We start from the raw sequence: 13,733 nt of genomic DNA, 5'->3' as shown, positions 1-13,733 counted from the left end.
TTAGGAAGGGATCTCTTAACGGCTCATTAACAGGAGGAAAAATTACAGCAAGCAAAACATGCTTCAATGTTCACATTGGCACCTGTTTGAGAATGACTCAAGCAAAACAGAAAAAGGAAGAAACTGAATTGTCTACTAGTATAGTAAGGCTATAGGACTAACTTTAAAATATCCATATATTTAAAAACTTTTTCTGTGAGAACTATCCCTTTAAAAAACAACAACATAATCCATAGGATCATGTTAAACCCACTTTATTCCTGAGTAAAGTTAATCAATTCTCACTGAATAGCTGACAGATCCTGAATCCAGTCACCTGCTGAGAGCTGAAATCAGTCCAGTAGTGATGGAGGAATCATTGTGACTGGTTCATTACTGCCATCTGCTGCACTGCCGACGCTAAACCACCACTAGCCATAAAATGAGAATAAGCCCAGAAAACCAGACAAGTCTTAATAATATAGGTATATATTTATTCATACGTACATATTCATTTATATCGGTTAATTGTAAAAAAAAAAAAAAAAAAAAAAAAGGAAAAGATTTACAGTAATTATATGAACTACAGTCATTGTCAGAACTGTTTTTTTGAAATTGATCAGGTGTCAATCTACCATGAACACACGCTGTAGATTCACCGCTTGCTCTCTGTCCTGATTCCAGTGTTTGGGACATGAAACAAACGCGTAGTAGCTCGACTTCCGTGTGAACCGGTGGAAGGTCTGACAGAACAACACAGAGGTGTCCAGAGGAGGAAAAATGAGTAGAAGTAAGGTGTTCTGCTTTGTAGGGCCTGTAGTGTATTTTGTACCATGAAATGAAAGACAGGTTTTTGTCTTTAGCACATATAAAATCATGACGAGTGATGTGAATATTATGATCTGTAATCCACTCAGTGTTTGTCTTAAAACACATGTCAGGTGCACTGATGACTCAGCCCAGGCTGCATACAGTGCATGACGAGAATAAGGAGGTGTTACAACCACGCTCTTGTCTAAATCCTACCACATTTCCTTTTTCCCCTCTACTTAACCTCGGAGCACATTGACAGTGCATTAGATACCTCCGCCTTTTTGACTCTTAGTTGTTCCCTAATCCCCCGTTAACCCCCATTCAAACAAACAGATCCTACTGGATTACATTGGATTCATCATCCATCATTGTATTATCCTGCCTGCCATAGCTGGCGTTACCAATTGATGTCTTGTTTAATGTATTGGGTCAGGGTTCATTACGGGTTGGATAAGCAAGGCATACCAACGTATGCATATGGGAGAAACATCTGATTCAGCCAAAGCTGCACACAATGCCTGAACAGCCATCGCGAGTACTTCTCCTTGATGGAAACATTCAATACGCAGAACCTATATCATACATACATGTCATCGTAAACTCCTCCTCCACTCACATAAAAAAAAAAAAAAAATCCAACTCAAAATTTAACACGTATTACAATTGCACTGGCACCAAGACTTCCCCTGGACAAAGGCTACACTCTGGACATTGAGTAACGATACACTCTTAATAAAAACACAAAACACCATCAGATCAAAACTGAGGACTGGAAGAGGGCTCAAACTCAACTTGGAGACACTGAACTCATGACTTCAAAACACAAAGCAGGCGCAATCCAAACCACACCAAAACAGAAATGCAAAAGAAGAGAGAAGGTCGAGATCCAGAGGAAATCAGAAAGAAAAGCAGTTAAAGAAGACACATTTATAAAAAAGGACATGGGAAGAAAAATAACGAGACAGAATAAAGCAGGTGCGAGTGCAGGTGAAGATAATCCATAAGAAAAGGCTTCAATACTTCGTAGGGTGGGGGGGGGGGGTTTCCGTGGTGACAAATTATTCCATCATATCTGTCAGCAGGCTAGAATCGCGTGCTCAAGATCCAGTTGACTTCCTATTTCAGTGACTCCCCCGGTCTGAACCTTCGGCAGGGTCACTGGTCTCGGACAGACGGAGGAGGTCACAGGTGGCAGGGCGTCACACACCGTCACTCCATCCCCTGCAAGGCCTCATGGGAGTTGAGGAGTCGCTGATGCCACTCCAATGTTGGGTGCGTCCTCCCGCCGCTACGCGTGGTTCACCAGGTCCTCGTCATCAGAACAGTCACCGGCGTGAAAAACAAGAGCGACTAAATGAAATCAAACTAACTGAAAGTAGACGTACTTTGATTGTTTTCAGGTGGCTTTTTCTTTCCATTGTCCTGGTCTGACAGCATGACTTCATGTAGTGATGTCAGACTGTTTTATTCCCCCCCCTTCGGTCAACAGTGTCTTTATAACTTTTCTGTTGTTGACATGAACTTTCACAGGCCAGCATCAGTTCTTCTGTCAAACTCCAGATTCAATGCTGGCTCGTTTTGACTGTCCGAAGCTCCAGCACATAGTCTAACACAAGCATGTGTGAGCTTCGCCAAAGTTCCCTCAGAGAGACCCATCGACAGACATCGCTGCCCCATCTCACATCCTCGTCTGTCGTTTAGCTGGCTTCGACTCTCGAACTCTCATATATTTACAATTCGATTTTAAAAAACTAGAGGTGTTACATGCAACATTTGGCATCTTCTCGAGTCCCCACTTGAGAGTCTTAAGTTGGTGTCCTTTCTTAGAAAAATATTCAACTTTTTTTTCTTCAGTATATTGAAGCTTCCGATTGTAACAGAGAGAGGTGAGGGTACAGGTGTGTGCATGAAGATTTGGATCTGTGCACGTGTTCTCAAATTCTGAGATGGCCGTCTTTGTAAAGTGTCTTATCATTGCTTTACTGCAAGTGCAAAATAGCTGCAAGTATGCTTTTTTTTTTTTCTTTTTTAAAATCACAAAACAGGCTTTCCATGTGTGTGTTGGAGGTGTGGGCAGTTTACTGGCTGCATCATGGCCCCCAAATTTGAATTAAACAGCCTGCATGACGAAGCTAACGTCTAGAGGTAGCTGTTAAGTGACCTTCAACACAGAGGGAAGTATGTGTGGGAGGTTAAGAGGGGGTTTTTCAACATTCCGTTAAGTCGCTTTAACTGTAATCTGTCTCAAAGTGCTAAACAAGTGGAACTACGGTTTTGATGTGAAGAGCCTTTTGTGCTTCATTTGATGAAGCGATAAATCCCTTGACAGTGGCGACCATTGGATTTTTAGATAACCCTCTTTGTAATACTGGTTTGTCCACTGAACACAGACCAGGAATGTTCTGACATTCTTCTAAGAGTTAATCTGTGTATGGAAGTCTGCCTACAAACCAGAAAGCCTGCTGTGTATGTACTGTATGTTTGTGGTGGAGAGATTCGGGAATGTTTCTGGGGAAATTACCCAAGACCCTGTAGTGTGTTTTGGCTCTCTCCCTCTCTCTGCAGCTCCATGGGGGGTGGGGGGGCACACCAGCATGTACTCTATGACAGGGTGCCAGGAGGGGGACAGCAGGTCAGGGGTTGTATGATGGGCTGCGGGAAGCGTGTACAAGAGACGCGGGGAAAGGAAGGGGGGTGTTTTCTTTGCATCATAGCAGAACACAGCAGCGGCAAAACCTCTGACGGCTGCCCCCGACCGAGGGGGGCGGAGTGACAGGAGCGAAGTATGCATGCACTTTGATGTTAGGCAGATGGGTCTGTGGAGAAGAAAAGAAGTAAAAGAGAGATGTTAATGCATCATTCAAATACTAATGTGATGGATTCATATTAAAAGGCAGGGATGACATCAGTTCTCTCTGGACAGAGTGATGACTCACTGCTTGTATTTCACTACTTTGTATTCAATCATCACTTGTTGTGGGTGGCGTGGTCAGTTTAATTTGAACAAAATGTATGAATCTATGACATCCATCGAGAATGTTCTACTGTGTTGTTTTGTTTATCAGGCTGATAGGAAAAATGTATGTCTTTATTTAAAACAAAAGTCCAGATCCATGTCTGTCATACTGCTTAATTACGCTTCACTTAAACTTGTTCTTCCTCATTTGGAGACTACGTACAACAAATCCACAAAAAAAAACAAAAAAGGTGTGATTTTATGGAGATTTAGAGTTGAGTTGGATGGCTGAGACCAAACACACAATGAATGGGCAGCGCCAGGATGGAGAGCATAAACATTTATGGATCCCAAACCATCTTGACATCATTAAAGACAGCTGTGGTTTCGGTCTCATTTCTCACGATTTAAATAAAAGATTGAAAACTTTTTCGATGCACACAAAAAGCTTTTTGCTCTCAATTTTATGCACAAATGTGTTCAAATCTGTGAAAGTGAGCACTTCTCCTTTGCCAAGATAATCAATCCACCTGACAAGCGTGGCATATCAAGATGCTGATTAAACAACATCGTTATTACACAGATGCACCACAGTCTGGTCACAAAAAAGAACACTCTAAAATGTGCAGATTAACATCTGTGAAGGGAACACGCATCAGGTGACCATTGGCACATTCAAATTGGGAACGACGACGGACTGCAGACAGGTCAAGACCCTGACGAGGACAACAAGCATGCAGATGAGCTTCCTTGAGAAGGTTTCAGTTGTTCACTGTTGCACTGTCTCAGACAATCCTGCAGGGGAAGACGATGGATGAAGGAAGGGTGAAGCTGGATGTGAAGGTCCTGGGCTGGTCTGGTGACACATGGCTTGTGGTTGCGAGGTCTGTTGGGTGTACTTACAAATTCTCAGAAACCAAACAAACATTGGAGACAGCTTGTGTTTGTGAAACGGGCATTCCTTTAAGAGGCAACAGCTCTGGTGGACATTCCTTCAGTCTGCATGTCAGTGGCACGCTCCCTCGAGACCTGTGGCATCTGTAGCATCGTGTTGTGTGATAAAACTGCACATTTTAGAGTGGCCTTTTATTGCGACCAGCTCAGGGCACACCTGTGTAATAATCACGCCGTTAAACCAGCATCTTGATTTGCCACACCTGTCAGGTGGATGGATTAACTTGGCAAAGGAAAACACAGATTTTTAAATTCACCTTTTGACTGCATAGGAAAGTCAAGTCATTTAACTCATGAAGAATGGTAGCAAAGACAAGAGTGTATTCTTGTTCAGTGTGAATCAGTGCTTACTGACTTAAGCCCACACAACTCACCCTTAGTCTCTTGATGCCAGCGCGGGTGATCTGCTGGCAGTCATAGAGTTCAATGCGATCCAGACTATGGCAGCTTTTCAGGTGCTCCAGTGAGGCGTCTGTGATCAGGGGGCAGTTGTCCAGCTCGATCACCTCCAGACGGTCGTGTGCGCAGGGGCCGCTGCCGAGGTGCCTGATGCCGTCGTCAGTGATCAGCTCACAGTGAGACAGACTCTACAGGAGTGTACCGACACATGAGCTCCATAACAACTGTGTGCCAGAAAAAGCTGTGATGCGGTGCTAGTAAATACAACAGGAGTGGCAGCCACACACTCACCAGGACTTGCAAACGAGGGCAGTGGATCGACAGCTGGATGAGGGTTCCATCTGTGATCTGAAAAATAAGAAAAACAACAAAGACACAGATGTCATACCTGCAGTCTCCATACAACAACAGTAAAAGTCAGATTTTTGTTGCTTGGATTGTTTATTACCTGCACACATTCTTCTAAATCCATCTTCTCAAGTTCATGACAATTCTGCAGCAGAGAAAGAAACAATAAACAGAGAGAAACCATATGATCGAGTCTGTGTGAAGCCTTGAATGGCATCTTTGTATTTGTATACAACCAGACATAGATGCTACACTCACCCTTGCTAATGTAGTGAAGCCCACATCTGTAAGCTGAGAGCAGCGAGCCACTTCTAATATTCTGAAAGGAGAGAGAAGAGCAGACCGTTATACAATGGCATTCATTACCGGTGGTCACCCTTTAGGACTTTAACTGGATCTACAGTAAGATAGAAAGATTAGAGATAACTTTACTGCAGAAAGGCCAATTCCTTCAATACCACATTCTTCTCCAACATCTCCATTTAACACGATCTTAACTGCATGATTAAATAATACAAATCAAGTTTCATGTTAATTGTTTTACAGAAACAGAAAAAAAAAATCCATCCCTGGAAGACATTCAATCTAAAAATGAGGCCGTTAACAAGGATCAAGATCAATTGATTGTCAATCGATCAACAAGTAAGTTGCCATGTCTGTCTGACAGGCTGTTGTTAACACTCACTCCTATAAAACTAGCACTTTAACATTCCACCCAATGAAATTATTAGATGGGTTTATTATTATCGTCCACCGATTTCAACAAATATCACAAAGAAATGTTCTCAAGTAAGTTACACGCCCAAGCTTTAAGTTCAGAGTGAGGATGTGTGTGCCAGCGTTTAAATTCACCTGAGGCGAGGGCAGTTCTGTCCCAGGGCATGCAAGATGGCGTCTGTGATATTGGCACAGCCCGACACGCACAGAGACTGCAGGCGGTGACAACCCCGGCAAATTGTGATTAGGCCCTCATCTGTGATCTGCTGCTCACAAAGAAAGTTGGTGTTTGTGTGTGTCAAAAGCAATCAACATACAGCACTGCATATATTAACAAGCAGCTAATGAGAGCAATTTCTTTTATTAAGCATTTTTTTGTTTTAAGTATTTGTCAACTAAACTCTGGAGATCAGGCAGAGGAGGAACAGGTGTTAAATAACTAGGTAAGAGTAAAGAAAGAGGAGAATCAACTGGGACAAGAGGAGGTCAACAAGGAGGATGAGAAAAACAGTGTTCAGGTGGTGATGAAGGAGGGGGTTTTAGATTTTAGAGGTATAGCCAGACAAAAATATATGCATCGTGTGAGCAGGCTTCACACCCTATTGGCTTCTCCAGTGATCTTTGAGTTGTAGAGCATAGCATGTACTTAGTTACTTCTCAGAGTGTAGGCTGATGTGCACTAACAGCCTTTTTACTTTTATGCCAAAGGTCTAGATGCAGGGGGTTTATAACAGTGTTTACAGAGAGGCATTTTATTCCAACAATATTAAATGGGACACTGAAATTGCAAGTGCTTCTCCAGATTGACTTTACACATCTTCTATCCTTGTGAATTGGACTTACTGAGCACGTCTGCAGGTTGAGTGTGACCAGCTCCGGACAGTGAGCGCCGATATGCTTCAGAGCCTCGTCCTCTAGCTGTGGAAGAGACAGTCATCTGAAATCAAACTACATTTATTAAATGTATACTTAAGTATACTGAGATTATCCCACCGACCCCCTCTACTGTCACCAATATAAAGGGTTGTTCAAAACTAACACAATTAGCACCACAAACAAATCCCGCACAATGACCATGAAGTGGAATCAACGCCTCCGGCATCCGAGTGTATTATGATGCGATTTGTTTTCGCGACATCTTCATAGGAATATGTGGTTTTATTTTCACACTGTAGTGTTGGCTGTTGCTAAAACAGGATGGTGCTTTATGAAGGCGTTCACATTTCTGTAAACACTGTCTGGCATGCCTTTCTTCACACACATCCTCTGCTGCACAGGAAGTAATGTCTTTTATGTTTGCTGTCGCAGCAGCGGTGTTCTATTAGAAGGAAAATAAGAGGAACTTGGTAGATACTGTAAGTGACAGTGTGCCTAACAAGCCACCAATGGAACGAACAAATTACACAAACCAAGGGGCTTTCAAATGTATCGAATAGAAAAAAACGAATTAAATCATCCGCATACCTGTGTGCATCCCTTGAGGAAAAGGCCTTTGAGCCCGGGACAGCACCGCACCAGGGCCTGGATGCCATCCTTTGTGACCTGATCACACCAGGAGATGTTGAGCTGCTCCAGCAGGGGACAACCCTCACTGACAGGAGGAAATTAGGAAAGGACACATGACACTGGTATTGAGTTAAAGTACTTTTTGTGCGATCCACATACATTATTAAATGTATTCACTTCACTGGTGTCCAGGAAATCAAACAGCTGAAGGAAACAGGTGGTATCTGAGGGTGTTGGATAAGGCACATTGATCCTACAAACCTCAGAGCTTTGAGGGACAGGTTGGTGATTGAGGTACAGGAGGCGAGGTCTAGGTGCTTCAGCTTTGGACAGAACTTGCTGAGGCTATTACACGTGCTGCAGAGGACAAAGACGATGAGCCTTTTCAACGAGAAACGACATTACGATACAGTGGCACCCCAGAATAATGCACATACCTGTCAGTGATCTTGGTGCAGCCATTCAAACTAAGCAGCTCGATGTTCCTGCAGTTCTGAGAGAAAGTCCTAAAGAGAGGAAACAAACAGAACTTACCAGTCTCTCTCTCTCCTCAAGTAGAACTAGAATCTCTTTCAGGCCAAATCCTCTCCAAACTCACCTCAGGGCGCTGTCACCCACACCCAAGCAACCCCGCAGGCTCAGCTTCCTAAGGAACCCCCCACATCGCTTTGAGATGTTCTCCACCACCCGGCCCTGCAAGCAAAACCACACGTCGGTTTTTAAACGTTGACAAATCAGAAGTGAAGTGAGAAGAGCAAAAAATGCACAGCAAAGATTGATGTCACAGTTGAGAGAAAAGTAGATGGGAAATCAGATTTACTCACCTCGATGTCCCTCTGAAAGTCAAAGAGGTCGATTCGTTGCCAGTTGCTGCCATCCAAGGCCAGAACATTCCAGGACTGAGGGCAGGGAGGGAGAGACCGGCGTTTAGGTTCAAGTTTGTTCTCAAATATAACACACACACACACACATACAAACACACACAGATAAACACGGACAGTCACGCACACATGCAAACACACACCTTGTGAACACAGACTCACCCGTGAGACCTGGGCACAGCGACAGAGTGTCACCACATCCAGAAAGGAGAAGATTCTGGAAGACAGACAGGGATGGTTTAGAGACCCTGATCCCCGCTGCCAGAAGCTTCCTCTTAATACTTAACTGCCCACCTCAACCCTGCTTCTGTGTCCACTCACAGCACAGAGGTGTGAGTAAGTCAGCTAACACACTTTTTGACTGTAGGCTGGAAAGATGTGTATTTACCCTGTTTGCAAGATAGGTGTGTTTACTCAAACTGGGGTCATGGCGAGGAAGACGCACAAACTGCATCCAAGCAACAGAGCTGGAAACTTAAATATAAGATCGCCTCAATGCAGCAAAAACTGTATAGGGGTTGAAGCAGCGATGCAGTGAGTCCCAGTACAGCCTGGCAGCCTCACAAATCAGAACGCTGAACTTGGCCAAGCAGCAGAGAGTCAACAGCCACAGCACAGGCAGCTTTGCTGGCAAGGCCGAGGCTTGAGTTATGGCCTTAATTTTCTGTTTGCTGAGGGGCTCTTTTTTCTCTCTCCTGAATTCAATTTGAATGGTTTATACCCTCAAGCATCTGTTTTTAATTGCAGTTGTAGCATTGGGGGAGAAGAGCAGCGTTGTCAACCAGGGCAAGTGTGCATACAGTATACGATCCTGAGACGCGTAATGTGTGCGTCTGTGTCTGGGGGTTGTAGAGGGAGGTGGGTGCTGGAGGACCAATTGTACCCTTGTGTATGATTGGATGTGCTGATGGGGAGCGTGGAGTATGCAACATGCCATTGTTGCTCGCAAAGAACCCACAGAGATACTGATTTAAGTGTTGTGAAATGTCACTCACCGTAGCAACAGCTCCTTAGGCAGCTTCTTATTGATGACCGCCTCATCACTATTTGTGAACATCTGAAAGGGTGCAGAGGATAATATTAGTCCTGGTAATCTGTTTCAAAGCTGGGACCCCCTCCATTCACTCACCTCAAGGACAGCCCCAGCATAAAAACAAGGATAAATGTCTTAATCTCATCAGCTGAGATAGATTCAATGTCAGGTCTTGGAAAACACTAGGGTCACAGAAGATAAAGCAGCACAGGGGAGAAGAATGTATGTCTAAGCAAAATCAGCATGGACTTTGTACCGTCGACTACAGGGCTGTGATGCCTGCTTTCATGTCATCTTTCCTGCATTAATATTCTCCCCATACTTCCTCTGTTTACAATATCAAATGGATATCATCACCCACATCAGTATGCAGATAATCTACCCTGGAATTAATTACAATATATCTTTTGTGACTTTGAGATAGATTGCTCTAGATTCTCCAAATGGCTGATTGATTTCCACACAATTAATCGCATGTTTTTGTGAACGCCTGCCTATAATCTAGAGAAAAAGCATCAGACATTAAGATGATGGCATTTGGGTGCATCCACCCAGTCGCAGCAAGGCGAACGAAGCAACATCTGGCCAAATATATTTTCCTCCTAATGAATGGGTCCTAATGGAGTTTACTGTGTTAAAATTCGGATTATGGGTATCTATCCTAAAATCAGATTTACACTAGCTTCAGGTTTTGACTTAAATTCTTAAAAAAAAAAAATACAAATAAAAATATCTGACAGTTCTGACTGCTTAGAAATTCAGTCAGTTCTGGGTGAAAACTGGTCTTTGTCTCTCTGATAAACATACAACTCCATGCACACACAGCTCTCTAGGGACGTTTGGATTTGTGGCAAATCTTCTCTGACAGCTCCCCTCCACCGCGCTACTTTCTGGCCAAATAATCCAGGGCCATTTCCAAAGAACCAGATGTGCATGGTCAACGGGCATACACTGTCCCCTTTTGTAATCTAACATAAAACGAACATGATGTTGCATGACTGTGAGCATTATGTTTTCTCCACTGGTCAGCTATAGTCAGTGAAGCACGCCTGGCAGGAGGTATTAAGATGGGTGATATGTAACCTCCAGCTAGACATCATTGTCTGCAAAACAAAAAGTAATTCTATTTTTCAAAAAAAAAATCTAATTTTGTTGTTTCTAAAATAGACCAGCTCATCAAATTTAATTTAAATCAGTCTTGCCACTTGTAACTGTGATTTACAGTATAAGATGACATTAAAGAATATTTGGTTCAGATGTTTTTTATTTATCCTTACGGTATATCCATGGGTGTATTTAAGGACAACTAATAAAGCAACAGGCCATCAGCAATTAACAGAATGTTTTGCTATCTACAGTTCAGACTGCTTCAACAAGTCTTACATCAGACTCCCAATTATACACAACGTAGTTGTTATGTCAACCTATATTAATGTTAATGGGGGTCTTTATTATTCTATCTATTTCTCAGAGGGCTCTAGTCTTTTGTCTAAGCCTGGTATAGAACAGATCAGTGTCTACTGCACAGCAGTAAAGCCACAATAAATACAAGAGGACATTTCTGTTAATGCTTATCAAAATAAAACTCTCTATACACAATAAAATATAGCAATGTAATCTTGTGCCAGCTGGGCACTATTGAAATAAGCCAATAGGCTGAATGTTTTTATCCTATACAACTACTGTATTTTTTATTTCAATGATTGGTTTTCAATAAAGTCTTCTTGTGGACTGACAGGTTAGTGTAATAAATAACATTAAATAAACCATGGGTGAAACCAAATTATACAGTCTATGCAAGATGGACATACATTTTGCTGACTGTAAGAATTTTTCAGATAAAATCTTACCGTTTAAGATTAACACCTCTAGTTGTTCTACTGACTAGGATTAAGCCTAACATGGGCTGATATATAGGCCTATGTATATCAGCATTGTATCACATGGAATAACAATGTCTGAAATAAATTGTGTACGCTTTGTAAATAGAGGCTTAAATGACAAAAAACACACGATTACACGTTTGCGTGAAACTGGTAATTTAAATTCAAACCTAAACCCTTCAACAGACTAACTGAAAAAGCACACGTTTTACTTTGAAGTCACGGCCCTGTCACTTCCGGTTTCCTGGTGGCCCAAATCCGCTTAACTTGACACACAGCTCTCTAACGCAGCTGTCGGGCCAGAAGGTAACGGCCTGAATCTTCTGAGTAGTCAGCTGTTGCACCGTTAAAAATAAATAAAACCACACACAAATCCCACGCTAGCTCGGGATTAAACAACGCCGAGTGCTCAGGCCACACAGTCCAATGTCACCAACCGCATACATGGCGTTGGAGTACCAAGTTTTCACCCAGAAAATATCCAGCTACACTTGCAGCTGCGACACAAAGTTTACACAATGGCAAATGCTAGAGAACAACAACGCCGCGGCTCGTGTGTGTGTGTAGCCATTTTGCCATCAGTACAGAGGTTGTGCAGTGTGTTACACAGAGGCAGGTCGGGCCTATTTGTTGATAGTTTCTGTGCTAACACAAGACAGTCACAACCCCAAGGCCCCCACAACCGCAGCGGCCATGGATAGGCACAACAACCCGGCTCGTCAGACACAAAAAACGAGTCATACACAAAAATAAATAAAGCACCACCAGGAGATAGAAGCACAATTATAACAGTCTTGTAAAAAGTGAAGTCTACAAATCCACTTGGTTTGAATGTTAACGTGTGCAGGAGCTGTCGTCGGCGTGCTCTGTGTAGCCTCCGTGTCTTTGTTTTGACGGCGCAAAGGAAACGAGGATAACACTTTAGGACCTTTAACAAACAACCCCCATTTACTCGCGAACGGCACGACAGGTTTACTGCAAAATACAGACTTGCGTCTCCAACGACATGACAAGCCATACCGAAACTATATCGCTTTGGACAAAAACAGCGTTTGACCTAATCCCAAACAGTGACTGCGGAAGCTGCATCAACAGCCTCTCCATAAGCGCAGTTTTACACCAAACACAGGGACAGTCGCCCTGTAGGCCCGCGTCCTAACGCGTTAACAGCTAACGTTGGACGTGTGTCGATGACTGTCAGGTAACGTTTGATGGTCAACTCACCTCAAACCTGCTCCGCGACACGCCGTTTACCTCCTTCCCCATGTCGGACGCTGGTTACCGACTCGATGAATTCGGTGTAGGCGAAGTGAAATACAGATACGGGCCCTCTTCCGTCCGATTCTCCTCCACGACTATCATGCTACCGTCCTCTCGGTAGCTCCCAGGGTGCGATGTCGTTGTTTTTCCCAGTCTGTAAAAACAAACGAGCAAGACCTAAAATATGAGCCACAGGCAGCAACTAGCCAATAAGCCAGTTCTCTTATCTGCTCGCTTTACCCTCACCACCTCCTCCTCCTCCTCCTCCCCCTACAGGCTACAGATTTCCATCCATCCACACAATAGTCCCGACAGGAATAGGACCTGGTCTAAAATGGAGCTGGTACAACGCCTTCATCACTCAGAAATACTAAATATAATGAAATTGCGTGGATGCATGTATGCCCAAACACACACAAAAAAACGAGTGCTTTTAGGACTGGTTCCTTAACCATAGACTGTAGCTATATAAACAAAGCTCGTAGTGTGGACCCAGTACAGGCTCAGGAGCAGAGATACACCTCAAAGTGGGATCTCTTTTATTTACGGTGTACCACGGAAATCTGGCTAGTTTGGGTTGAGATAGCATATAAATAGCAAGTGATAGTATATTATAACACCAGAGAGACAATTAAGGTAAATGTCATATAGCCTACACAGTTGCTGCTGTACCCATTATAGCCTACCTACATAACAAATAGCCCATCTTATGCTATTTATGTACAATATGAGTAATTTCACATAAGCGTCATCATTTTTGTCACAATAACATTCGTGTGCTATAATGTGGAGGGAAGCAGAGGGTATGGCCCTGAAACGTTAGCCGTTTAAATGCTTTATTAACTTGATTATCTTCCATGTATCGTTCTCTCACATACATTGTAACTTTTAAAATAGTATTATTGCTACAGGAAACGCAACTTCCTGGTTTCTCGTTTGCCACTCCCCGGTTTGACAGCGGATCCAATCAGCATCCAGGAGGGTTGATCGTCATATTGCGTCAC

The 13,733-nt window shown here is 43.2% G+C and overlaps 1 protein-coding gene across 1 annotated transcript; it reads right to left on the bottom strand.

Moving 5' to 3' along the window:
* Window positions 1–446: 446 nt before the first annotated feature.
* On the bottom strand, window positions 447–12,950 carry fbxl20 (F-box and leucine-rich repeat protein 20). Its single transcript, XM_084037643.1, has 15 exons — window positions 12,694–12,950; window positions 9,549–9,610; window positions 8,716–8,770; window positions 8,497–8,571; window positions 8,271–8,365; window positions 8,110–8,178; window positions 7,934–8,029; window positions 7,631–7,757; window positions 7,010–7,084; window positions 6,302–6,432; window positions 5,708–5,768; window positions 5,550–5,594; window positions 5,393–5,449; window positions 5,077–5,289; window positions 447–3,608 (listed from the first exon to the last, which is right to left on the bottom strand). Exons 1-15 carry the CDS (start codon window positions 12,733–12,735, stop codon window positions 3,501–3,503), a joined length of 1,311 nt encoding a protein of 436 aa, XP_083893769.1. The 5' UTR covers window positions 12,736–12,950; the 3' UTR covers window positions 447–3,500.
* Between the last annotated feature and the right edge of the window lie 783 nt (window positions 12,951–13,733).

The sequence above is a fragment of the Eutrigla gurnardus genome, assembly GCF_963514095.1.
Source record: "Eutrigla gurnardus genome assembly, chromosome: 20".
In the NCBI taxonomy this organism is placed as follows: domain Eukaryota; kingdom Metazoa; phylum Chordata; class Actinopteri; order Perciformes; family Triglidae; genus Eutrigla; species Eutrigla gurnardus.
This window is presented reverse-complemented; position numbering and strand designations above follow the sequence as displayed.